Source organism: Emys orbicularis, chromosome 10 (assembly GCF_028017835.1).
Source record: "Emys orbicularis isolate rEmyOrb1 chromosome 10, rEmyOrb1.hap1, whole genome shotgun sequence".
In the NCBI taxonomy this organism is placed as follows: domain Eukaryota; kingdom Metazoa; phylum Chordata; order Testudines; family Emydidae; genus Emys; species Emys orbicularis.
In genome coordinates, this window is record NC_088692.1 from 15,457,325 (window position 1) to 15,484,688 (window position 27,364).

At 43.7% G+C, this 27,364-nt stretch overlaps 1 protein-coding gene across 1 annotated transcript in view; it reads right to left on the bottom strand.

Moving 5' to 3' along the window:
* Positions 1 to 27,364, bottom strand: part of LMTK2 (lemur tyrosine kinase 2) — an 80,218-nt gene that overhangs the window by 8,876 nt on the left and 43,978 nt on the right. Inside the window, exons 7-9 of the mRNA XM_065412420.1 lie at positions 25,362 to 25,495; positions 8,841 to 8,925; positions 913 to 1,034 (exon numbers count right to left, since the gene is read on the bottom strand). Coding sequence (XP_065268492.1) covers positions 913 to 1,034; positions 8,841 to 8,925; positions 25,362 to 25,495 — 341 coding nt within the window. The remainder of the gene's footprint in view (positions 1 to 912; positions 1,035 to 8,840; positions 8,926 to 25,361; positions 25,496 to 27,364) is intronic.

Genomic DNA, 27,364 nt, shown 5'->3' on the forward strand with positions numbered 1-27,364 from the left:
ATGTCTTATCTGAGGATCTGGCATGTAAGATGAACAGATATTGCAAACCGAGGCTTGGAGCCACTACTGTCACAGGCCACCTGCTTTCTGACTAGTGCAATAAGCAGGAAATCAACTTATTCTACTATTCAATGCATTTTATTCTACTGTCCAGGTACAATAGGAAATTAGGATTTTGGGTAAAATCTTGAAGAGCACTTAAGTGACTCAGGAGCCAATGTCCCTTTTTCAAAGTAATTCAGAAGCCTAAATATCACTGAAAGAAATGAGACTTTGAAGATGGAACTTAGGTGATTTTGAAAATTTTACCCATAGCCTAGATTCTTTGCAGACCATGCTTATTAACCCATGGCAACAACCAATGCAAATGGGAGCAAGTGAATGTATTTAACTTCACTTCTCTGAGATGAATGGTATAGTGTGGAACACAAATGTTAAAGCTCTACTGTAGTGTATTGTGCCAAGACCACATGTGACCCATGGATAATATTTTGGCCACCACTATCAAAACTTTTACATTATCAACGACGGTTACCTTAATGGCTGAATAATTTGCTGTTTCACTTCTTATTAACTGCTGGCAAATGTTTGCCTTGTATACAGCAAGTATTTCTTTTACAACTGAAATGTAAAAACCTGTTCTGCTAAATATATTTCCATAATTTTATTTTGTTATAACCACTTAACAGCAAATTTAGAGTGTTAAGTACAATTTCAAGCCAATAAAGATTAATCTGAAAAATTCCTACAAAATGAATGATAGCAGAATATTAAATCCAGCAAATCAAGCCAACAGTCAGTCCATTCAGTGCATTCTTTACAATGAAAATACATTGATTAATAATTGTGTATTTTATACTGAAAAATGTATGAACTCCAATTCTGTCAAATATTTAAAAGTCTACTACATACCATATGTTACTATACTTGGTTTGCTCTGCTGCTAACAATCTGTCTTGAAAGCTTGTTACTAGCTCAGGTGCAATCCATCGAAGAGGAACAAACTTCTTCTCATCTGTCTCAACATAATCCTCCTAGTGATGACAAAAAGAAAACCAAAATAAAAGCTAATCCAAGGTTTATGCTTTCTAGGGGCTTCAAGGTTTGTTTTTTAATTTGTTTATATCCCGGATTTCTCTCATTAAAAGAGGTGTGTAGCCTCTTCCTTTCTTCTCAATATTTTCTTTCAGCAGAAGGGCAAGTAAATATTATCTGAAGGTCCTTAAATCTTTCTATAAAATGATTACACAGAGAATAAGTGATCTCAGCATCCTTCTCACTGTAAAAAATTAAGGTAATTTTCTATGCAGCATAGAGGTCCCTATTGAACAAGAATATCTTCCACAAGTGTATATCAAAGTTCAATCAATTTGTATTGAGAGAACAGTTCTCAACATATTAAAAACATTTAGAAATAGTTTGGTAGCTAAAATACTTTGAAAATTGATTAAGAAAATGAATTTCAATTGACATTCCCTTCTCCCCCCTCTACCCAATTTGTTGAGTATAATAGTTTGAATTAATATGAAATATTATGAACACTTACATTTCAAACAATATTTTTAAAAATTGATCATGTTTTACCTTGAGTTTAATGCATATCTTGTTTAATAAAAGTTTAACTTCTACATCATCCCCTGCATTCTTTTATTTTAGGACTCTTGTAGGATGGGGCATACAAGCCTTGTTGACTCTTCCCCAACATATCGTGTTCATCTAGGGCCTGGTCTACACTAGGAGTTTATGTCGAATTTAGCACCGTTATATCGAATTAACTCTGCACCCGTCCACACCACGAAGCTATTTAGTTCGACATAGAGGTCTCTTAAATTCGACTTCTGTACTCCTCCCCAACGAGGGGAGTAGCGCTAAATTCGACATGGCCATGTCGAATTAGGCTAGGTGTGGATGGAAATCTACGGTAATAGCTCCGGGAGCTATCCCACAGTGCACCATTCTGTTGACGCTCTGGACAGCAGTCCGAGCTCGGATGCTCTGACCAGCCACACAGGAAAAGCCCCGGGAAAATTTGAATTCCTTTTCCTGTCTGGGCAGTTTGAATCTCATTTCCTGTTTGGACAGCGTGGCGAGCTCAGCAGCACTGGCAACAATGCAGAGCTCTGCAGCAGAGATGGCCGTGCAATCCCAGAATAGAAAGAGGGCCCCAGCATGGACTGATCGGGAAGTCTTGGATCTCATCGCTGTGTGGGGCGATGAGTCCGTGCTTTCCGAGCTGCGATCGAAAAGACGGAATGCAAAGATCTACGAGAAGATCTCTAAAGCCATGGCAGAGAGAGGATACAGCCGGGATGCAACGCAGTGCCGCGTGAAAATCAAGGAGCTGAGATAAGGCTACCAGAAGACCAAAGAGGCAAACGGACGCTCCGGATCCCAGCCCCAGACATCCCGTTTCTACGAGGCACTGCATTCCATCCTAGGTGCGGCCGCCACCACTACCCCACCACTGACCGTGGACTCTGAGGATGGGATATTGTCGACAGCCGGTTCCTCGGACATGTTAGCGGACGGGGAAGATGAGGAAGGAGATGAGGAGGACGAGGCAGTCGACAGCGCTTACAACGCTGATTTCCCCGACAGCCAGGATCTCTTCATCACCCTTACAGAGATCCCCTACCAACCGTCCCCAGGCGTTAACCCGGACACAGAATCAGGGGAAGGATCAGTCAGTAAGTGTTTTAAACATGTAAACATTTATTTTTAACAGAACAGGAATATTAACAATATTAACAATGGGTTTTTCATGATTACTTTGCCCTAGGCGCTTCACGTTTCAGTCCTTGGCAGTGCAACTACTGAAAAAAAATCTAACAATGTCCGGTTTAGCATGATTGTTTTGCCCTAGGCGCTCTACTGTTTAGTCCCTGCCAGTGCAGCTACAGTAAAATCCGGTCTATATGTCCGGGGATAGAGCAGAAATCCTTCTGGGACATCTCCACGAAGCTCTCCTGGAGGTAATTGGAAAGCCTTTGCATCAGGTTCCTGGGGAGAGCAGCCTTATTGGGTCCTCCGTGGTAGGAAACGTTTCCGCGCCAGGAGACAAGCAAGTACTCGGGGATCATAGCCTTGCAGAGCATGGCGGCATACGGCCCTGGTCTTTGCAGGCTTTCCCGAAGCATCCGTTCTTTCTCCGTCTCTGAAATCCTCATCAGAGTGATGTCGCTCATGGTGACCTGCTTTGAATTAGGTAGGGGAATGTTAGTATTGGGACTGCTTGCCTGTTCCTTTACAGAACTGTAACCGGCGGTTTAGAGCCACGCGGTGGAGGCGGGAGAGGAGCAGCATACAGGGATCTTTCCCTGGGACAGCTGCGAGGGGGTGGGACAGGGGCAGAGTTCATGCTTGCCGGATTGCTGGCAGCAGGGACTGGCATTGCTTTGAACGTGAAAGGAGGCCAGTGCTATTATTAAAGTTTTAAGCAGCCACAAGTCTACGGCTTACCATGTCAGCCTGTTACCCAAATTCCGCTGTCCTGTCCCGCTTGTCTGATCTGCACTGCAAGACCCCAGGCACTGAATGCGAAGGCCGAAAATTCAACCTTGTCCTGAGTGCGCATGTGATAGGTGCTGTGCATGGTCTTGTTCACAGAGAAAGACTATGTTCTTTGTTCAACCAAAAATTTATCTTTCTGAGGAATTCACTCCCTTTTTCCCATCCCACAGCTGCGACTGTCTCCCGAAATACCCTGGCATCACAGTCCCAGAGGCTAGCGCAGATTAGGCGTAGGAAGAAGAGGACACGGGAGGACATGTTCTCTGAACTTATGGGCTGCTCCCGAGCCCAGGCAGCCCAGCAGACCCAGTGGAGGGAGAACTTGTCCCAAATGCACCGATCACACATGGAACGGGAGGAGAGGTGGCGGCAGGAAGACCAGCAGGCGACTCAAACGTTGCTTGGACTAATGAGGGAGCAAACGGACACGCTCCGGTGCCTTGTGGATGTTCTGCAGGACCGGAGGCAGGAGGACAGAGCCCCGCTGCAGTCTATCTCTAACCGCCCTCCCCCGCCACAAAGTCCCATACCCCCCTCACCCAAAGTCCCAAGAAGGAGGGGCGGCAGAGTCCGTGAAAACTCTCACTCCACCCCTGCAGACTGCTCAAGTACCAGAAGGCTCTCATTCCCCAAAATTTGATAAGTCCTTTCCTTCCCGCCTCACCCAAGGCCCCGTCCCAGTTTCATTCCCCAGTTTCATGTGTAGTTGCTAATAAAAAATACGTTTCTGTTAATTACTGTTTCCATCATGTTCTTTTAGAGGAGAGTCTGTTTGAAGGGGGGGAAGGGGGTTGGTAATTGGACAGGACAGTCACCTTTACCAGGGTACAGACGCGGGGGCAGGTTTAGCAGCAGGGCACACACACAGTGCAGTGACTAGTTACCCTGGTCAGTCTGGGAGGTGGTTTTCATGTTCTGGGGGGGGGGGGGCGGGGGCTATGTGACTTTGTGGCGGGGGAGGGCGGTTAGAGATCTTATGCAGCGGTCCTTATCCTGGATCACAGAGCCACACAGCAGGGGATCTGTAACCGTCCTCCCCCTGCCACAAAGTCACATAGCCCCCACACACAGAGTCCCGAACAGGAGGGGTGGCAGGCTCCGTTGAAACAACCAGTCCACCAGTGCGGAGCCTGTCATTCCTGGAGTTTAGAAGCGTCCTTTGCATCACTACACTACACCCGCTCCCCACCACAGTCTGCGTCCCAGGTTCAACACTTTCCCGCGAAAACAGTAATAAAGAAAACGGTGTTCATTAACAAATTTCAAGTGATTTTATTTTTAAACGTGTGTTGTAAGGGGGTGAACGGGGTATGTAACTGGAGAGGATAGTGAACATTTACTGGGTAAAGAAACGGGGGCAGGTTCAGTTTCTCTGTAAACAAACTTAATAGTCACAGGTTACCCTGCTCACTCAGGAACCTAGCTTTCAAAGCCTCCCGGATGCACAGCGCGTCCCGCTGGGCTCTTCTAATCGCCCGGCTGTCTGGCTGGGCGCAATCAGCAGCCAGGCTATTTGCCTCAACCTCCCACCCCGCCATAAAGGTCTCCCCCTTGCTCTCACAGAGATTATGGAGCACACAGCAAGCTGCAATAACAATGGGGATATTGGTTTCGCTGAGATCACAGCAAGTCAGTAAGCTTCTCCATCTCCCCTTGAGACGTCCAAAAGCACACTCCACCACCATTCTGCACTTGCTCAGCCGGTATTTGAAGAGTTCTTTTTCAGTGTCCAGGGCGCCTGTATAGGGCTTCATGAGCCAGGGCATTAGCGGGTAGGCTGGGTCCCCGAGGATGACTATAGGCATCTCCACATCCCCAAGAGTTATTTTGTGGTCCGGGAAGTAAATACCTTCCTGCAGCCGTCTAAACAGACCTGAGTTCCTGAAAACACGAGCGTCATGAACCTTGCCCGGCCATCCGACATTGATGTTTGTAAAACGTCCCCTATGGTCCACCAGTGCTTGCAGCACCATTGAAAAGCAGCCCTTTCGGTTAATGTACTGGCTGGCCTGGTGGTCCGGTCCCAGGATAGGGATGTGAGTTCCATCTATAGCCCCACCGCAGTTTGGGAATCCCATCGCGGCAAAGCCATCTATGTTGACCTCCACGTTTCCCAGGGTCACTACCTTTGAGAGCAGTAGCTCAACGATTGCGTTGGCTACTTGCATCACAACAACCCCCACGGTAGATTTGCCCACGCCAAAGTGGTTCGCGACTGACCGGTAGCTGTCCGGTGTTGCAAGCTTCCAGAGGGCTATGGCCACTCGCTTCTGGACAGTCAGGGCTGCTCGCATCCGGGTGTCCTTGCACTTCAGGGCAGGGGACAGCAACTAACAAAGTTCAAGGAAAGTTCCCTTCCGCATGCGATAGTTTCGCAGCCACTGTGATTCATCCCAGACCTGCAGCACTATGCGGTCCCACCAGTCCGTGCTTGTTTCCCGGGCCTAGAATCGCCGTTCCACAACATCAACATGACCCATTGCCACCATGATGTCCTCGGCGCAGGGTCCCGTGCTTTGTGACAGGTCTGTGTCACTCTCAGACTTCAGGTCCTCACCGCGCTGCCGTAGCCTCCTCACCCGATTTCTCAGCATCTGCCTCTGGGAAAGGTGGATGATAAGCTGCGAGGTGTTGACAATGGCCATAACTGCAGCGATGGTCGCAGCAGGCTCCATGCTCGCAGTGCTGTGGAGTTCAGGCTGTCACTGACCAGAAAAGTGCACGAACTAATTTCCCGCCGGCGCTTTCAGGGAGGGAGGGCGGGCGGTGGTGACGGCTGGATGATGACAGTTACCCAAAACCACCCTCGACACATTTTTTTCCCCAGAAGGCATTGGGGGCTCGACCCAGAATTCCAATGGGCAGCGGGGACTGCGGGAACTGTGGGATAGCTGCCCACAGTGCACCGCTTCCAATGTCGACGCTTGCCCCGTTAGTGTGGACTCACAAAGTCGAATTACTGTCCTTAGTGTGGACACACACGTTCGACTTTGTAATATCGATTCCACATATTCGATTTAAGTAAAATCGAACTACTCTCGTAGTGTAGACATACCCTAGGTGTCTGATCATTCTGTTCTTTACTATAATTTCAAACAATTTACCTGGTACTGAAATCAGGCCTGTAATTGCAAAGATCACCTCAGGAGTCTTTTTTAAAAATTAGTGCTACATTAGCTTTTGTGACAGGGTCGGGCCAGATGGCTAGGAGAGTGATAGAAGGCAGGTATATTAGCCCCAGATTAAGCAGGTCCCTTTTCCCTGGGTAAGGTAACAGGGGCAGTTCCAGAACAATCAGGAACTTGCTGGAAGCAATTAAGGCAGGCAGGCTAATTAGGACACCTGGAGCCAATTAAGAAGCTGCTAGAATCAATTAAGACAGGCAGGCTAATCAGGGCACCTGGTTTAAAAAGGACCTCAGTTCAATCAGTGAGGCACGCCCAAGGAGTGGGAAGTGAGAGGGCATGCTGCTGGAGGACTGAGGAGTACAAACGCTATCTGGCATCAGGAGGAAGGTCCTGTGGTGAGGATAAAGAAGGGGAAGTAGCCCAGGGAGTTGTAGCTGTCACACAGCTGTTACAAGAAACACTGGAGACAGCTGTGATCCACAGGGCTCTGGGCTGGAGTCCGGAGTAGAGGGTGGGCCTGGGTTCCCCCCATTCCCCCTCCCCCATATTGGATATAGAGGAGTTGACCTGGACTGTGGGTCCCACCAGAGGGGAAGTTCCCTGGTCTGTCCCCCGACTCATTAGGTTGATGAGCAGAGACTGTGGGGATTGTTCTCCTTTCTTTTCCCCATGCTGGCCAGTGATGAGGTTAGCTGAGTGAACAGCAGGTTTGAGCCACTAGCAAAAGTGGCCAAACTGAGGTCTGCTGTGAATCTCTGAGGCGAGCAAATCCGCCAATAAGTGCAGGACCCACAAAGGCAGAGGAGGAACTTTGTCACACGTTCCTCCAGTCATCTGGTACAGAGGCTGATTTAAGCAATAGGTTACATACCACAGTTAGTTCTGCAATTTCATATCTGAGTTTCTTCAGAACTCTTGGATGAATACCATTTGGTCCTGGTGACTTATTACTGTTTAACTTATCAATTTGTTCCAAAGCCTCCTCTGCTGACACCTCAATCTGGGACAGTTCCTCAGATTTCTCACCTAAAAAGAATGGCTTAGGCATAGGAATCTTCCTCACATCCTCTGCAGTGAAGACCAATGCAAAGAATTCATTTAGCTTCTCTGCAATGGCCAGGTCTTTCTTGAGTGCTCATTAGTACCTAAGTCAGCCAGCAACCCCCACTGATTGTTTGGCAGTCTTCCTGCTTCTTATGTACTTAATTTTTTTGCTGTTAGTTCATGTCTTTTACTGGTTGCTTTTCACATTTTTTTTTTGGCCTGCCTATCTATACATTTACACTTGACTTGCCAGAGTTTGTTCCTTTCCATTTTCCTCAGTAGGATTTGACTTCCAATTTTTACAGGATGCATTTTTGCCTCTAACCACCTCTTTTACTCTGCTTTTTAGCCATGGTGGCATTTTTCTGGTCTTCTTACTGTTTTTTTTTTCTTTGTAATTGGGGTATACATTTAGTCTGTGCCTCTATTATGGTGTTTTAAATAGTTTTCATGCAGTTTGCAGGCATTTCACTCACGACTGCTCCTTTTAGTTACATTTAACTTCAAGGGGAACTACACAAAAATGAGGACGCTAGTTAAATGCTTCTTTGGTCTCCCCCCCCCCCCCCTTCAAGGATGTTACATTTGATTACATTGTGGTCATTATTACCAAGTGGTTCAGCTATATTTACCTTTGGACCAGATCCTGTGCTCCACTTAGGACTAAATTAAGACTTGCCTCTCCCCTTGTGGGTTCCAAGACTAACTGCTTTAAGAAGCAGTCATTAACGGTGTCTAGAAATTTTCTCTCTGCATCCTGTCCTGAGGTGACATGTACCCAGTCAATATGGGGTTAGCGGAAATCCCCCATTATTACTGGGTTTTTTTGGTTTTGTAGCCTCCTCTTCCTGTGCATTTCACAATCACAGTTTCTTCATGTTAAGAACTCTTTATCCACTCATCAGTTCTCTAATAAGCGATGTCATTGTGTTAACATTCAGTTAAGTTTTATACATCCTGTACTTATATGAAAGCCAACTATCTAATTTGTAAAGCAACTGATCAAAATCATAACCCCATAAAAGCAGTCATCCCATAAAATACTGGTTTGTAACCTTAATGTGTTTAGTCCAAATACATTTGATATATTTAAATTTTAAGCTGCTCTGAATCTCTTTAAAATTGATTTAGGCAAAGAAAACAGATACATTGACTTACCTTGTATCTACTGAATCCTATTCCATAATCTCCTACTTTTACATTTAAATCAGATGTAAGAAAGCAATTCCTTAAGGCTAAATCACTGGAAAACAAAGAGTACAGTAATGAGAACAAAAACGAGACAAAAGGATATTCAATACAAGTTTGAGAGAAAAATCAATAACTTGACTAAGGTAATGAAATTAAATTTGGCATCAGACTACACCAGAGCTTAAAGACCAATTATGATGTTAAATGCACAAATCTACAGAAAATGCAATCACAAAAAATAATTAAGTATATTTACATGCCCTTTTTCAGTACTATTCTTGTTTACATTTTCAATGCATTTCAGAAGCCACACAAGCCAACAAAAAAGATCACATTATGTTGCACTGGAACAGTGGAGATCATTTATGTTTGTCAATCATTCTTCTAGAGGTGTAAGTTTAACAACTGATGTACTAAGAAGCTATCCATCTCTCTTTATAAAGAGTAGGTATTAATAGACTTATTGGACCAGATATACTTTTATGGTACATGGAGCTACAAATGACTCCTCCTTATGCCAGCCCACCTCACTATACCTCCCAGAGCATTCACCAAAGGAAAGGCAGATGGTGATATCCCCCAGTGAAAGCAATGCTAGTGCCTGCTAAGGACTCCTCCCAATGGAGGAGGCTGCAGAGGGGATACTCTCAATCAGAGCATTCTATAATCTGTCACTGACCAGGAACTAGCCCACTATGTACCTTATAAACAGGGGAGGTTGTGGTTGAATTGTGCTGCCACAACCGGAATTTGTCGTTATGCCCTGTGCGTGAAGTTAAGGTATTAGAAGTCTGAGCAATCCTGAGATGAATTTATTTTCTTGTTTCTGTAATTCCAAAAGATGAATATTTTGCCATCAATGTTTTTTTTCCTCCAAGAAATTTTAAAGCTATTCTACCAAAAAAATTTTTTTTTTAAATCTACCAACCACATGGCTACTTTGAAGGTTCCCACAGTTACTGTTTGGGGGGGGGAGGGAGAAATCTATTAAATCACAGATGTGGGTCATTTTAAAGCATGCTCTTAAATGATAGCCCTTCACAACATATTTTAGGTATCAGAATTATCTAAACACATTTGAATTGACAAATCTAGAGAAAAAACGCAAGGTCATTTAAATCTCAGAATATTGGAAAGTGACAGCACACTGTGCCAGACTAAAAATAAATGCCAGGATTTCCAATAATGAATAATCAGTGTGGTTAAATAATCTAATAGTATGATAACTTTCTGACATGTGTTGCTGAAAATGACCGCTCCGCTCCTTTAAGCAGGGAGGCAGGGAATTTGGCTGGTGGAATGAAAGGAACAGTGATTTAAGGCTGGGGTGCGGGACAAGAGGTCAAAGTGCTGCAAAAGGGGACAAGGGACAACACTGACTCATCCCCTGGAATCCAGATGGGCGGAAGAGTTTAAAAGGGGCAGCCCATGCAGTGAAGCCCCCTTTTACACAGAGCAGGCTGAGGCAGCACCCATGCTCCTTCCCCTTTAGGTGCTGAAATACCAGGTTTGGTCTAGGCCTGCTGTGGGCATTGCAGTAGCTGCCCCTTTTTAGAGGGGCCGGGAAGGAATTTTCCCCTTACCACTAGATTGGCCTAGGTGGATTGGGGGGTTTTTCACCTTCCCCACAGTGAGTTTGGGAAGGGCTTTGCTGACCTGTGCCATGAAGGGAGTTAGGCGATGTGTCACAACTCATTATATAAGTGGGGTGGATGTTCAGTGCAGGTACTCCATAGGGAAGGTATACAGTGACCAGAGAAATGGCTTGGTAAAGGACTTTAAAAGGTGGTGTTGATTAAAGGAATGGAACCGAGGGGAAGGGGCAGTTGGGGCTCCTATGATTGGTACATCAGGGAGCCAACTCCCCTTTCTTATCGCCCACCTTAGCCCTCCTATGAGGGGAGTGGATGGTAAGGTCCCAGCAATGGATTGGCTAGGGCACCTGGATGGAAAAAGGGGTGGGGTGAAGGGCGCCTGGCAGCACCCTCCCCCCCGAGGGAAGTTATGGAATAAACATGGTGTTACCCACGCTGCACACTTTTATCTGCCGGATAGTCCCAGACATCTAATAATAAAGTTGTGGCCTGATTAAAAAACATATCAAACGTCTCCTGTCTTTCTTTCAGTATAGCCGGACAATAAAAAGTAATGAACTCACTTTGTTGAGCATTATAAACAAAGTTCAAAATGCAGCAGTTACTACCCCCTTGCGGTCCGCTGTAATTATGTATGCTCTTTAAAAAACGCTCACCCTACACAAAGCTGTTTGTAATAATTTATGTTCAATCATTTTATGCCACTGACAAGTTGTGCATCATATGAGTCCTCAGTTCTTCTACCCTATCTAAAAGAACCCTCTTACTTACACACCTAACATTTCATTTCTGCCATAGTAACAGTTCCTGTCAAAACTGAAGATACAAATAATTTAGGTTTTAGATACTAGATATAAACATTTGAAATGGTTTTCAATAGAAGCACAAATTTGTTATACAAATAAGGAACTAATCAATGTTCTGCATAATGATTAAGTTGCACTTAAATTCCTGTTCATATAAATTGAATTTAAATATCCATAAAAAGGCAATTTATCAAGGAAAAAAGTAGAGGTGCATAGAAGTTGTCTCACAAGAAACAAACTCAAAAGCTTAGAGAAACAGCAACACTACTCATATCCAGTTTCCATTTTAAATTCATCACAGATACACATGATCAGTAAGGTAGCTATAGCTGCTCCAGCTAATGATAGTAAGTAAGTAGCAGTTGAAGAAAAAGACTCCACATAAAAATATTCGCACTTCATTTTTCACCTTTAAGCTGGGGGAACTTGTCCCCCTTTGACAATATCTTTAGCAAATGTCATCACTTGACAGACAACTTGTCAATGCATTTTAAGCATTTATATTTACACCCATAAAACAAGAAATTCCCATCTAATTTCAGGCAACTATAGCTGGAAAATAACCCTGGAAGAAAATATTAATATAATACAATTCTAGCTGCTTGAATTTACCACTAACAACAAAATCACTGATGCTGGAGCTTTACCACATACTCTAACAGCATCAGGATAGTGTTGCCAGAAATAAACATTTGCAATGACAGTCTTGCAGGTCCACAGGCAGTTATCTACCAAACTTAGCTACATTTTGCAAAAAAATATTGTTCATTTAATAATTGCAAACCATTGTTTCTTGTGTTACAGCACCATTGCTCATATTGGCAGTTAAGACTGGTGGTACTATTATAAATCATTATTCAAAACTGTTAAATACAGATTAAAATAAAAGCTTTCTCCTTGTCAGGTAATCTTAGAGGATGTAAGAGTCATCATCTACTCATCCTCAGTTGAGGACTCTAGTTTTTATATTCCAGCCCCTGCTCTAAAACAAAACCTTTCTTATCCACTACTTTCCTTGGCTGAGGGAAGGGATGCGTTTTGGAGCTCATCAATACTATTCCTAACCTGCTGGAGGAATTGTAGCAGTGACATAGAAATCATAGAATATCAGGGTTGGAAGGGACCTCAGGAGGTCATCTAGTCCAACCCCCTGCTCAAAGCAGGACCAATCCCCAGACAGATTTTTGGCCCAGATCCCTAAATGGCCCCCTCAAGGGTTAAACTCACAACCCTGGGTTTAGCAGGCTAATGCTCAATGATACTCCCAGTTCCAAGGACAGAAATATTGAGCCCAGAAGTCAAACGTAGATCTCCTGCAACTTCATACAGTAGGTCAAGTCAGTTGTCCCCATTGCTGGGGCATCTTGGACACATCACCATCAAATTGGGATGAGATGCATGCCTTTGCTTCAATCTTCATTAAAAAAGTTAATTGTGAACAGATACTCAACTCACTATTAACAACAAGGGGGAAGAAACAAGCTAGAACTGTGAAAGAACAGGTTAAGAATAGATAAGATATGTATTCAAGTCAGCAGGGCATGATGAAAGTCATCCTAGGATACTGAATGCAGTAACGGAAGCAATCTCAGGCCTGGTCTACACTACGAGTTTACGTCGACTTTAGCAGCGTTAAATCGAATTAAGCCTGGACACGTTCACATGAGGAAGCCCTTTCTTTCGACTTAAAGGGCCCTTTAAACCGGTTTCTTTACTCCACCTCCGACGAGGGGATTAGCGATAAAATCGGCCTTAGCGGGTCGGAATTGGGGTAGTGTGGACGGAATTCGACGTTATTGGCCTCCGGGAGCTATCCCACAGTGCTTCATTGTGACCGCTCTGGACAGCACTCTCAACTCAGATGCACTGACCAGGTAGACAGGAAAAGCCCCGCGAACGTTTGAATTTCATTTCCTGTTTGCTCAGCCTGGAGAGCACAGGTGACCACGCAGAGCTCATCAGCACAGGTAACCGTGATGGAGTCCCAGGATCGCAAAAGAGCTCCATCGTGGACCGAACGGGAGGTACGGGATCTGCTCGCCATATGGGGAGATGAATCAGTGCTAGCTGAACTCCGTAGCAGTAAACGAAATGGCAAAAATATTAGAAAAGGTCTCCAAGGCCATGAAGGACAGAGGCCATAACAGGGACACACAGCAGTGCCACGTGAAAATTAAGGAGCTCAGGCAAGCCTACCACAAAGCCAGAGAGGCAAACGGAAGGTCCGGGGCAGAGCCGCAAACATGCTGCTTCTACGCGGAGCTGCATGCCATGCTAGGGGGTGCAGCCACCACTACCCCAACCGTGTGCTATGACTCCCTCACTGGAGAAACACACAGGGAAGCGGGTTCGGGGTACGAGGAAGATGAGGATGAAGATAATGTAGATAGCTCACAGCAGCAAGGAAGCGGAGAAACCGGTTTCCCCAACAGCCAGGATATGTTTATCACCCTGGACCTGGAACCAGTAACCCCCGAACTCACTCAAGGCGTGCTCCCAGACCCTGAGGGCACACAGGGGACCTCTGGTGAGTGTACCTTTGTAAATATTACACATGGTTTAAAAGCAAGCGTGTTTAATGATTAATGATTAATTTGCCCTGGCAATCGCAGCCAGTACAGCTACTGGAAAAGTCTGTTAACGTGTATGGGGATGGAGCGGAAATCCTCCAGGGACATCTCCAGAAAGCGCTCCTTCATGTACTCCCAAAGCCTTTGCAAAAGGTTTCTGGGGAGGGCTGCCTTATCCCGTCCGCCATGGTAGGACACTTTACCACGCCAGGCCAGTAGCACGTAGTCTGGAATCATTGCATAACAAAGCATGGCAGCGTATGGTCCCGGTGTTTCCTGGCATGCAGACAACATCCATTCCTTATCGCTCTTTGTTATCCTCAGGAGAGTGATATCATTCACGGTCACCTGGTTGAAATGGGGCGATTTTATTAAGGGGACATTCAGAGGTGCCCCTTCCTGCTCTGCTGAACAGAAATGTTCCCCGCTGTTAGCCACGCGGTGGGGGGGAGGGGTGAAGTGATCATCCCCGATAATTGAGTGGGGGGGCGGAGGGGGGTTAGTTGGGTTTGTGCTGCATGTTAACCCGGAAACCGCAGCCCCTCCTTTTACATTGCAAACCCATTTTAAATGGCCAACCCAACGGGTGCTTGGTATGGGAAATGAGGGCGCTACTGTTTGAAACCATTCCCACATGTTAAGAAGGTTAAAAAAGCCAAAAGACTGTGGCTTACCATGGCTGCCTGCAAGCCGAAATCTGTTGCCTGGCACTGCGTGAGTGATCTCTCACACCAAACCGGCAGGCCCTCAATATAAGAGGAAAAATGCGACCTTGTAACGAAAGCACATGTGCTGTGTAATGTGAACAGCACAATTTAACGTGAAAGAGTGTACCCATTGTTCTCTAAAATGTGTCTTTTTTAACCACCTCTCCCTTCTCCTCCACCAGCTGCAAATGTTTCTCCTTCACAGAGGCTAGTGAAGATTAGAAGGAGAAAACGGCGGACTCGGGATGATATGTTCACGGAGCTCCAGATGTCCTCCCACGCTGACAGAGCACAGCAGAATGCGTGGAGGCAGTCAATGTCAGACTACAGAAAAGCACAGTATGAATGAGAGGAGAGGTGGCGGGCTGAATCGCGGGATGAACAGAGCAAGTGGCGGGCCGAAGATGATAGGTGGCATCAGCTTGCAGACAGAAGGCAAGAGTCGATGCTCCGGCTGCTGGAGCATCAAACTGATATGCTCCAGCGTATGGTTGCTCCTGCTGCCTTTCCTGCAGCTCAGAGACCGCCGCTACAGCCCCTGTGTAACCAACAGCCCTCCTCCCCAAGTTCCATAGCCTCCTCACCCAAATGCCCAAGAACACGGTGGGGGGGGGCCTCCGGCCACCCAGTCACTCCACCCCAGATGATTGCCCGAGCATCAGAAGGCTGGCCTTCAATAAGAGTTAAAGTTTTAAACTGCAGTGTGTCCTTTTCCTTCCCTCCTCCCCCAGCCATCCCGGGCTACCTTGGCAATTATCCCCCTAGTTGTGTGAAAGAATGCATGGATGTGAAGTAACAATGACTTTATTGCCTCTGCAAGTGGTGCTCGAAGGGGGGAGGGGAGGGTGGGGTGGTTGGTTTACAGGGAAGTAGAGTGAACCGGGTGGGGGTGGGGCGGAGGGTTCATCAAGGAGAAACAAACAGAAGTTTCACACCGTAGCCTGGCCAGTCACAAAACTCGTTTTCAAAGCTTCTCTGATGAGCACCGCGCCCTGCTGTGCTCTTCTAACCGCCCTGGTGTCTGGCTGCGCGTAATCAGCGGCCAGGCGATTTGCCTCAACCTCCCACCCCGCCATAAATGTCTCCCCCTTACTCTCACAGATATTGTGGAGTGCACAGCAAGCAGCAATAACAATGGGGATATTCTTTTCTCTGAGGTCTGAGCGAGTCAGTAAGCTGCGCCAGCGCGCTTTTAAACGTCCAAATGCACATTCCACCACCATTCGGCACTTGCTCAGCCTGTAGTTGAACAGGTCCTGACTACTGTCCAGGCTGCCTGTGTACGGCTTCATGAGCCACGGCATTAAGGGGTAGGCTGGGTCCCCAAGGATCACGATAGGCATTTCAACATCCCCAACGGTTATTTTCTGGTCCGGGAAGAAAGTCCCTTCCTCCAGCTTTCGAAACAGACCAGAGTGCCTGAAGACGCGAGCATCATGTACCTTTCCCGGCCATCCCACGTTGATGTTGGTGAAACGTCCCTTGTGATCCACCAGGGCTTGCAGCAGCATTGAAAAGTACCCATTGCGGTTTATGTACTCGGTGGCTTGGTGCTCCGGTGACAAGATAGGGATATGGGTTCCGTCTATCGCCCCACCACAGTTTGGGAATCCCATTGCAGCAAAGCCATCCACTATGGCCTGCACGTTTCCCAGAGTCACTACCCTTGATATCACCAGCAGCCCCCACAGTAGATTTGCCCACTCCAAATTGATTCCCGACTGACCGGTAGCTGTCTGGCGTTGCAAGCTTCCACAGGGCTATCGCCACTCGCTTCTCAACTGTGAGGGCTGCTCTCATCCTGGTATTCTGGCGCTTCAGGGCAGGGGAAAGTAAGTCACAAAGTTCCATGAAAGTGCCCTTACGCATGCAAAAGTTTCGCAGCCACTGGGAATCGTCCCACACCTGCAGCACGATGTGGTCCCACCAGTCTGTGCTTGTTTCCTGGGCCCAGAATCGGCGTTCCACGGCATGAACCTGCCCCAGTAACACCATGATTTCCACATTGCTGGGGCCTGTGCCTTGTGAGAGGTCTATGTCCATGTCAATTTCCTCATCACTCTCGTCGCCAAGCTGCAATCGCCTCCTCGGCTGGTCCTGGTTTTGCTTTGGCATGTCCTGGCTCTGCATATACTCCAGGACAATGCGCGTGGTGTTCATAGTGCTCATAATTGCCGCGGTGATCTGAGCGGGCTCCATGATCCCAGTGCTATGGCGTCTGGTCTGAAAAAAGGCGCGAAACTAGTATCTGACGGAGGGAGGGGCGAGTGACGACATGGCATACAGGTACAGGGAATTAAAATCAACAAAGGTGGCTGTGCATCAGGGAGAAACACAAACAACTGTCACACAGAATGGCCCCCCCAAAGATTGAACTCAAAACCCTGGGTTTAGCAGGCCGTTGATTTCACGGAGGGAGGGGGAAGCAAATGAATACAGAACAAATCTATTTTTTACATCTTAAGCTGGCAGACGACGGTGCAGCATGACTGATAGCCCTCGGCATCTTCTGGGTGCTTGGCAGAAAATACTGGGCGCTTGGCAGAAAATAGCATACTACGACTGATAGCCATCATCATCAAGACAGTTCGATAGGACTGAGCATGTCTGCCCAGGTGCCCATGATTGACAGCCACTGCAGTACGATGACGACGGATACCAGTCGTAATATACCATCTTCTACCAAAAGGCAAGGGGCTGCTGCTGTGCGCAATGCAGCCCCACATCTGCCAGCCCCACGTCTGCCAGCACCCAGATCGCCGATGAAGGCTACCAGTCATACTGCACCGTCTACTGCCAAAAGGCAATTAGCTGCTGCTGTGTAGCAATGCAGTACCACGTCTGCCGGCACCCAGAGGGCATATGGTGACCGTGAGCTGAGCTGAGCGGGCTCCTTGCTTGGCGTGGTATGTTGTCTGCACAGGTAACCCAGGTAAAAAGGTGCGAATCGATTGTCTGCCGTTGCTCTGACGGAGAGGGAGGTGCCTGACGACATGTACCCAGAACCCCCCGCGACACTGTTTTGCATCATTCAGGCATTGGGATCTCAACCCAGAATTCCAATGGGCGGCGGAGACTGTGGGAACTGTGGGATAGCTACCCACAGTGCAATGCTCCGGAAGTCCACACTAGCCTCGGTACTGTGGACACGGTCCGCCGACTTAATGCACTTAGAGCATTTTATGTGGGGACACACACAATCGGCTGTATACAACCGATTTCTATAAAACCGGCTTCTATAAATTCGACCTAATTTCGTAGTGTAGACATACCCTCAGAACTGTTAGCAATTATCTTCAAGAACTCATGGAGGATAGGTGAAAGTCCCAGCATACTGGAGAAAGGCAAACATAGTACCTATCTTTAAAAAGGGGAACAAAGAGGACTGAGGGAATTACAGACTAGTCAGCCTAACTTTGATACCTGGAAAGATACTGGAACATAACAATAAACAATCAATGTGTATGCGCCTAGGGTATAATAGAGTTATAAGGAATAAAGAGCATGGATTTATCAAGAACAAATTATGCCAAACCAACCTATTTCCTTCTTTGACAGGGTTATGGGCTTAATGGAGGATGGAAGCTGTGAGGTGATATATCTTGATTTTAGTAAGGCTTTTGTCAGTCCTGCATGAGATTCTCATAAGCAAACTAGTGAAATATGGTCTAGATGAAATTACTACAAGGTGGGTGCACCAGTGGTTGAAAGACCATACTGAACAGTTATCAACAGTTCACTGTCAAACTGGGAAGACATTTCTAGTGGGGTCCCGCAGGGGTCTATCCTGGGTCTGGTATTATTCAATATTTTCATTAATGGCTTGGATAATAGATAAAATTTGTGGATGACACCAAGCTGGGAACAGTCACAAGCTCTTTGGAGGGCAGGATTAGAATTCAAAACACCTTGACAAATTGGAAAATTAGTCTGAAATCAATAAGATGAAATTAAATAAAGACAAGTGCAAAGTACTACACTTAGGAAGGCAAAGATTAAATGCATAAAATACAAAATGGGGAATAACTAACTAGGCAGCAGCATTGCTGAAAAGAATCTGGGGGTTATAGTGGATCACAAATTGAATATGAGCTAATAAAATGCAGTTGTGAAAAAAGCTAATATTCTGGGGTCTTTTAACTAGAGTGTCATATGCAAGACATGGGACATAATTATTCCCTTTACTCAGTTTGAGTGGTGTGTCCAATTCTGGGCACCACACTTCAGGAAAGGTATGCACAAATTAGAGGGTGCTGAGGAGAGCAACAAAAAAGATACAAGGTTTAGAAAACCTGACCTATGCAGAAAAGTGAAACGAGGCATGTTTAGTCTTGAGGAAAGAAGACTATGGTGGGGATCTGACAACAGTCTTCAAATATGTTAAGGACTATTACAGAGAGAACAGTGAGCAATTGTTTTTCATGTCCACTGAAGGTAAGACAAGAAATGATCTGCTCAAACTGCAGAAAGGGAGATTTAAGTTTGCTTATAATTAGAAAGTTTTTCCTAGTATCTTAGTTAAATACTTAGTTAAATACTGCCAAGGGAGATTGTGGAATCCCTGCCCATGGGCGTTTTTAAGAACAGGTTAGCCACATTGCAGGGGGGGGTGGGATAGATGAGTCTTGAGGTTCCTTCCAGCCCTACATTTCTATAATAAAATGCATCATATTATCTGTCTCAAGCTAACTAGTTGCATTCTTGCAGTATAAGGATTGTGGGACTGGGAAATATCCCTCTACAGTTTTCTCTGACAGTAGTAACCCAAAATTCTAATTCTCTATTTTCTTTGCCTATCAAGGCACTTGCCAACATAATTCTACTCTTGTATTGTCTCCTTTTTCTGTGTTTTGCACTCTCTGGGAAAGAGTACACCCCTTTAAAACTGGTGCGTAGTGGGAAACACTTCATAGAACTGTTACCAGAGGACTCTCAGCCTACCTCTATACTGCGAGCTAGGGGTGTGATTGTATACACAAACGTGTACTAGCTCTCATCCAGCTAACTCAAGTATAAATAGTAGCACAGCCCCAGTAGCATAGGAAGCGGCAGCAGAAGCCTGGCTAGGCTATGCCAAGTACATACCTACCACTTTCAAATAGGTTTGCGTGTGTCATGATTCAGCTGTGACTGCTGCCACCACCTATGCTATTTATCCTTGTGTTAGCTTGATGAGAGCTAGAGTGAGTATGTGAACACAAGCTGGGGAAATAACACTTCTAGCTTATAGTATAGACACAGCCTCAGTCTGATAGAAGCTGCGACAGAGGAAGTATTGAGAAGTGAAGGAACCTAGTTGAAAGAACCAAACTCTGTTAAATGCGGTCTGATTAGCTTCTGACATTCTCCTCTCATCGTGTTTTATAGTGTTTGCTTTATTATAAAATGGGTTTGAGTATTTTGCAAGCATCTTGAGTCCATGCATCATATATTAAGAGCTCCAGGATCCCAATGAGCATATTTCGTCTCCACACAGCAGTGCGGCCACTACAGCTCCAATGGCTAAAGGTAACCCTGAGAAAATTAGTCCTATCAGCGTTGCTACTGATCACTATAGAAAAAATCTTCAACAGCTAGTCCTTTATCCAGAGCTAGTAGGAAGTCTTGGAGTGGCAACAGAGTATTTCATTCAATAAATAATTTGGAATGCCACCATTTTGTTCCTGGCCCTACTTCATACATTATACCTTTGAAATGGTCATCGTAACAACTTTTCCCACCAGAAAGATTATGTAAGAAAACAAGGAAAGTTGGACTGTCTTTCTTTTGCACTTAGACATGCAGTTATGTTGCAAGAATACTTCATAACCAGGGCTACAATCTGAAAATGGAATCCCACTGATATTATCCATCTTTTTGGGAACCAACAGAATAAGTGCAGCTGTGAAAGGGAAAAATATCTCAGACTGAAACCTTACTAGATAAACTATTGTTAACCATCAATGGCTTGCAGCAACTACTGCAAAAAAAACCTCTGGACAATCTTGTACCCAGGTTAAGAACAGGTCTAGTGACAGAGATCTCCAGATGATGCAAATCTGTTAAAAGACCTACCAGCTAAATTACCATTCATCTGGGAGGACCGTTTGTCTCAATCAACTGGCTGTCTTGTTGAGATTGTGCAAGGTGGACAGATTTGAATAGATAGGAGATGGTGGTGATGGCCAGCTTAACATCATTTAAGTTCTTGATTTCTGTCCTTGCTTGTTCAGATAAGAATTCTAAGCACAATGCCCACCTGCCACTTAGTTTCTACATTAGTCCTATTAGGACAGGATGCTGTTTATTAAATACAGGGCAGGTGTTTGGCTTAACCTAAGTTACTAGGCCTTGACAGGATGCATCCTGATCTAAGCCTTGCACCACTTATGACTGGCAGTGCATTGTCACTGCCTCTGATCCTAGTTATCTTTTCCAATGTTTGTATTACTATACCAGCTGGTTACTGAACTGGATCCAGAAGATGGCAAGAAATTGGGAGAGCACTAAAAATAGTGTTTTTCTTCACTTGATAGTGAAGAATCAATTTGCTCAAGGTTCTTATGACCTTGAAGCAACTGTGATAACCTTGACCAGTTATCCAAACAAAATGCATGAACATATGCATATTCTTCTCACAACTACCAGGACTACAGTGCAAACCCTGGGAACAAACATTAGAATAAATGGAAATTCCTATTATTAGAAGTATTCCAGTTTTGGAACTAGCCAGAAAAATATGGTATTTTGCTGCATATACACATCTTCAAAATATTCTGGTGCCAAGTTATTTCCCCCGCACCCTCTAAACTGAAGCAATCATGGCCCTTAATTTTTTTAAGTTCTTGCAAGCAAAGAATACTGTGAGTCAGCTCAGGCTGAGGATCAGTAATACCTCCCAGAAAGGTTTTGGGAACATTATACTTTTTGGATCTACCACTGGTACTACCAAACTAAAATAAAGTATTAACATGCAAATACTAAATAATTCATTGAGTGCTCTCCCACCATCCCAGTCATGAAAATCCACAGTTTAAGCACTACTTGGGATGCTGAAGAGACTGAACCAAAAGCTCTGTTAAAGTATCCAAATATACACATGCCTTTGGCACCTGACTACCTTATCTGAAAAATGGATGCCTTGTGTTCTATTTTTAACTCTTAGTAATCACAGTCTGTGGTTAGAGCTCAAGAAGCATGCCACATCTTTTTTTTGGGAAAGGGGAGCAAGGATTTTGCTTTGGTACATTTAGGGTCTTTTGCTCTCTCAAACAACCAGAAACGTAACATGCTCATGTATGTGCAAAAGGCATCCTCAAGACATATGCCACTACTGGAGAACAAGGCATAGTACTTTCTTAGGTCACAAACAAAAATAAATTTGGTCATTTCAGATCTGTCTTTAGTGAACATTTACACACATAGAATCACCACATAATTTGGCACACTGACAGTCTGATCAAAAAGAACACAGGACTGGAATAGCAAGGGAATTTCAGGTCAGGACGGAGATGTACTGGTAAAGCTTTGTCGGGAACTTGCACAGCACTTGCCTGAACTCTGCCTGAACTACTAGCCTATCTTCAGGAGCACCAATTCAAGTGTTACATTACTCCACCTAAATCAAACCTCTTGCCATAATCTTGTCCACAGACCTATTACCATTAATAAAGAGGTTCTCTACAAATGTTAATAAAAATGAATTAGATCTATTTTTATATGATCAAAATCCCAATTAGTAAAAGGAGGAGACACTGAGTACAAATTAAACCACACCACCTTTCATATTTACTACTCCCTTCATTCATCTCCCTCCTGAAGTCACTCCAGCTGGCCCTCAGTAGTTCCTGTTCAACCAGTTTAATAGTTTCCTCATATCCAAAAACGTCAACTGCAAGGTAATTCCCATTCCAATATCTCCACATCAAAGCAATAGTTAACACAGGGCTGCTTTTCAGACAACCAGCTTGTTTACAGTTTTCTTTCCATTGGAAAAAGATTAAGCCATAGTTAACACTTTCAAGTAGATTTGGTATCTAGTGCTCTGTTCTGAAGCCAAGAGATGTTAGATGTACAGATAGCAGGGAAAAAGAAAGTCTGTTCATAAATTGATGTATCTGCCTGGGTGATAAGAGTAACATTCTATATTGGTAAAACTAACGAACATATGTGCACAAAGCAGTTTAAATAAAGATAATCTGTATGGGCCTGTACATTAAATACAACGTTGAAATTATTTTAAAAATTGTCATCTATTATTTACTTTAAGTATTTTATTATTCTTTCCAGGAGCACTCACAATGTGTTTAACACTTAAAGTAAAAAAGATGATCCCTGACCTGAGGAGATCAAAGAGCAATAAAACCAAAAAGGGTTAAAATGAAAAGAAATCCCATTATTTCAAATGTTTCATTAGACAATGTATTTCAATGTAAGCAAAAAACACAGACACACAAGCCAGGTACAATGTATAATTTAAAACAGACAGACTTCCTGTAGGTCATAAGATAGGAATGGGAAAGTACTTAAGACAAACCTGACATTTTACAAACTGTGTACTTCCATAGATCAAGTCAGCAGTTGGCATCAACTATGTAATATCATTGGTAGTATGAATGAACTTACAAATTATCTATGCCTCACTAATTCTGACACACAGGTACAGACTAGGAAAAAAAAAATCAAGTATCAAATGACCCCTAACTTTAAAATGCATATTCATCATATTCCTGTAACAGTTGTGACACCCATCCATTTATTTGAGTTGTGTAATTCAATAACCCCTACTTTTCTCAGCATGTAGAAAAGATCAGATAAGCAGAGGAACAGATTTACATTCACAGCCATCTTTACATTTAGGCTTACTTTACTCACTGAGAGAAAAAGTGGTTTCTATTTTCTAGGTTTGTCTTTATTTTAAGACACATGTTTGAGCTACACATGCTGTTTATAACACTGCCAATACACCAATGGAAGCACCTCAAATTCAGGGTTGAATTGGTCCAGTGGCATTTAAGCAACATGTTGCATGGGAAATCTTGAAAGGAACAGAAAGTCCCAGGCTTCTGGCCAATGAAGGCTGGGAATGGTGTGTTATGTTAGAACTACAGCTACAGAATCATAGACAGGACTTGAAGACTGCCAGATTTGCTATTTCAGAATGTACGACTAATAAACACAGGAGCAAGTCTCTCCTCAATTAATCTTGTTTCTTAAGATGTTCCCTTGTATTTAGTTTCATCATACATGGATGAAAGTTTCTTCAGTTTGACACCTCCACTGTTCCACTTTCAAACACTATTTCCTGCACTAGATGCAGTTCAGCCAGCAAGGAAAGGAAAAATTCCATATTACTTTTTCCAAAATTAAAAAAAATCAGAATAGATCACTTTCACAGATTACTTCATATAATCTTTTGAAACTCTAGCTATTCAACTCTGATAACTGAGTAAAAATGTAATTTGAAGAAAATATTATAAAAGTCTGTTGTAAATTAAGTGGAATTGCACCTGCTTAAACTGAAGCTGAATTTGGCTCAAAGACCAATTAACCTCACCCTCCTCACCCTACAAACAAAAAAAATGGCAAAAAGAATTGGATCCAATGCAAACCTTTCACCTTGCAATGCAATCTTAACCAGTTTAATCCATTTTAGTAATGAAACTGATTAATGGTTGCATTCAAGTTAAAGCTCTAAGTTTTAAGAGCTTTCATAATAAAGTATACAGCTCTATAGCTAAGTCTTGCACTTAACCTGTGATTTTAAAAAAGTGACAGCAATTTTTGAAATGACATGAAAGCAATTACCTTGAAGTTACTTCCAATTATTCTCTAGTTGGGCCATGCTGTTTTGGGACATATATATTTTCTATTGCACTATAAACTGGCATTTTTAGGATTAAGATTTGAGGTATGTAGTAAGATTTGACAGTATGCAGTGTCTGGAATCATGAGATTTAATAAGCTTCGTTGACAATACTATTTAAATAGATGCTAAATCTTGGGGAAATTCATTAAGACAAAATGATTCTGAAATTCTTGCTCAGACAGTCAACTTCAGCAATTGTTGACCCATAAAGTGGATACAGGGATCATCTGCAGAATACAACCATTACATACTTTCTTCATATATCACAGCAATGCACCGGAGCTCAACCAGGTGATGGAGGAATGTCCATCACCAAAACTCAATTTTTTTGCAAATTTTTGCAATTTTTTTGCAAGTTGTTTGTACAACTAGTTCTTCCACATGGTAGCAGAGACATTGGGCTGGTCTACACTGGGGGGGGGGGGGGGGAAATCGAGCCTAGATACGCAACTTCGCGTAGCTGAAGTCGAAGTATCTTGGATCGAATTACCTGGGGTCCAGACGGCGCGGGATCGACGGCCCCGGCTCCCCCGTCGACTGCGCTACCGCCGCTCGCGCTGGTGGAGTTCCGGAGTCGACGGTGAGCGCATTCGGGGATCGATATATCGCGTCTTAACGAGACGCGATATATCGATCCCGGATAAATCGATTGCTACCCGCCGATACGGGGGGTAGTGAAGACGTACCCATCTACTTCGCCACTTGGCGTCTAGTTTTGCAGCATTTCATCAGTTATGAGTTATAGGATTTAAATACTACAATTTAGTTTCCAACTCAATGAATACAAATCAACTCTTCTTAATGAAGGAAACTATCTTCTAACTGATTCAGAATCATACCTTATAAAATCTCTTCTTACTTTGATACATATTGCTTTTATTTCAATCACGACACTTAAAGAAAAGTTTGCATGAGTTTTAGAGTGCAGCATAACAAACATTCTTATTTATTTGGAAAGCATACCTATGCACAAAATTATGTTTATGCATTATGGCAAGTCCAGCAGCGATCTCACACGCCATTCTCTGTAGCAGCATTATTTGTGAATCTCCATTAATATGCTCCTGCTCATTGCAGAGATAGGTTTTCAGGTCACCCTGTAAAACAAGATGGAAATTCTTATCAACTGTCTCTTACACTGGTTGCACCCAGATACTTAATTAAGAAGCAACAAGACATTACTTGGTCCTCATTAGTCAACGAGGTTATTATTAGTATTTAAAAATAAGTGCGTGCTTAATAAAGAGTCTCCTCATCAAGTTTCAAGTGTCTATAGGTATTCTTACAGAAGGCATCTAAGGCATATGATACTTTTCTTTTAAGGGTATTTCATTTCAAGTCATTCAGTAGTTAACACTAGATCACTTTTTCATATGTATATAATGTACAGCAATAATACTTAAAATGAAAAATATGGCTTGATTTTCACACAAAGAGATTGGTGTGAAGCCATCTAAAGACAACATTCAGCAAACCAGCAGAGCTGACCTTGGAAGTGGGGAAAGACAAGTGATCCCCAATTGGCCAGGTCTTTCAGTGTCAATTGCATGCCTTATTTGCCACCTTCCTAGTCTGAGAATTCAGGTACCACAGGAGGGCAGCATGTGGATGGAACCTAGGTGATACTGTGAATAAATGGTACACAGGTGAATAAGTCCATAGGAGGGCTCCATCTGATTTGGTTTTTGAGTTTGGACCAGATGTAATAAAGGAAATCATATAAAAATGGTAAAGTCCTTACCATAAACTCTGCTAGAAACAGAGTCATTTTGCAATTGAGAAGACAGTTTACAATAATTAACGTGTTCTTAAACATTCAAACAAAATTAACCAGTTTATCAAAAGTCTCTAGAAGCAAGAATACATTAATTGTATCCAGTAATAAAGGTGAAAGTCTAAATCTCTCCAAAATGACACTATAGCTCCTATGTTTGGATTTAGAGAGTTACCAGCACCAGGCTTTGCAGTGCTAGTTTTTGGTATACCACAATAAGATTCAATTCAACAAACAGGTAAAAAGCACAGAGAGTAATTCATTTCAGGTGGGGCTGGCAGCACCACCTACTAAGCCTGCCCAATTCTTCCCATTACAAGTTCCTGTTTCAGTTATTTATAACTTTGCCAGACCAACGACTTGGGCTGAAATTTTAGATGCCCAGGTGTCTGCCTCTGGCTGAAGTTTTCCAAATAATTTCAGCCAAAATGGCTCAGTTGTTTCCAAGAAGGAAGCGCAGGTAAAAATATGTTTTGTCCATCTTAAATTCTGGGGACCATTTTTTTTAAAACAGCTCTGTACCATATGCTTTGGATCAGTGACTTGAAATTTGGCAGGGTGTAGCTTATGTGTCAGGTATGTGACTTTGCCACCCATTGAAAATGTGCCTAAATTTGGCCAAGTTACAAGACTTTGAAAAACTGCAATTCACGTGATAAGTAGAGACTTCTTTGATTTTCGCAGCTAAAATCTTCAAAGCACTTCAAAAAACCAAACTAACAAATTCCGAGGACTGGTAGGTAGGGTTCCATGGGAACAAAATCTAAGGGAAAAAGAAGTTCAGGAGAGCCAGCAGATTCTCAAAGTGACAATATATAAGGCACAACAGCAAACTATCATAATGTGAAGGAAAAATATGAAGAACAGTAAGAGGCTTACATGGCTGCATCAGGAGCTCTAATGACCTGAAAATAAAAAAAGAATCCTACAAAAAGTGGCAACATGGAGAAATTACTAAAGACAAGTACAAAAGAATTGCACGAGCATGTAGGGACAAAAATCAGAAAGGCTAAAGCATTAAATGAATTACAACTAGCAAGGGACATAAAAGGCAATAGGTTCTAGAAATACAATAGGAGCAAGAGAAAGATGAAATAAAAATGTAGGAACGAGGAGAGCAACAAAAATGATTAAAGGTATAGAAAACATGATCTATGAGGAAAGGTTTAAAAAACTGAATACGTTTTATCTT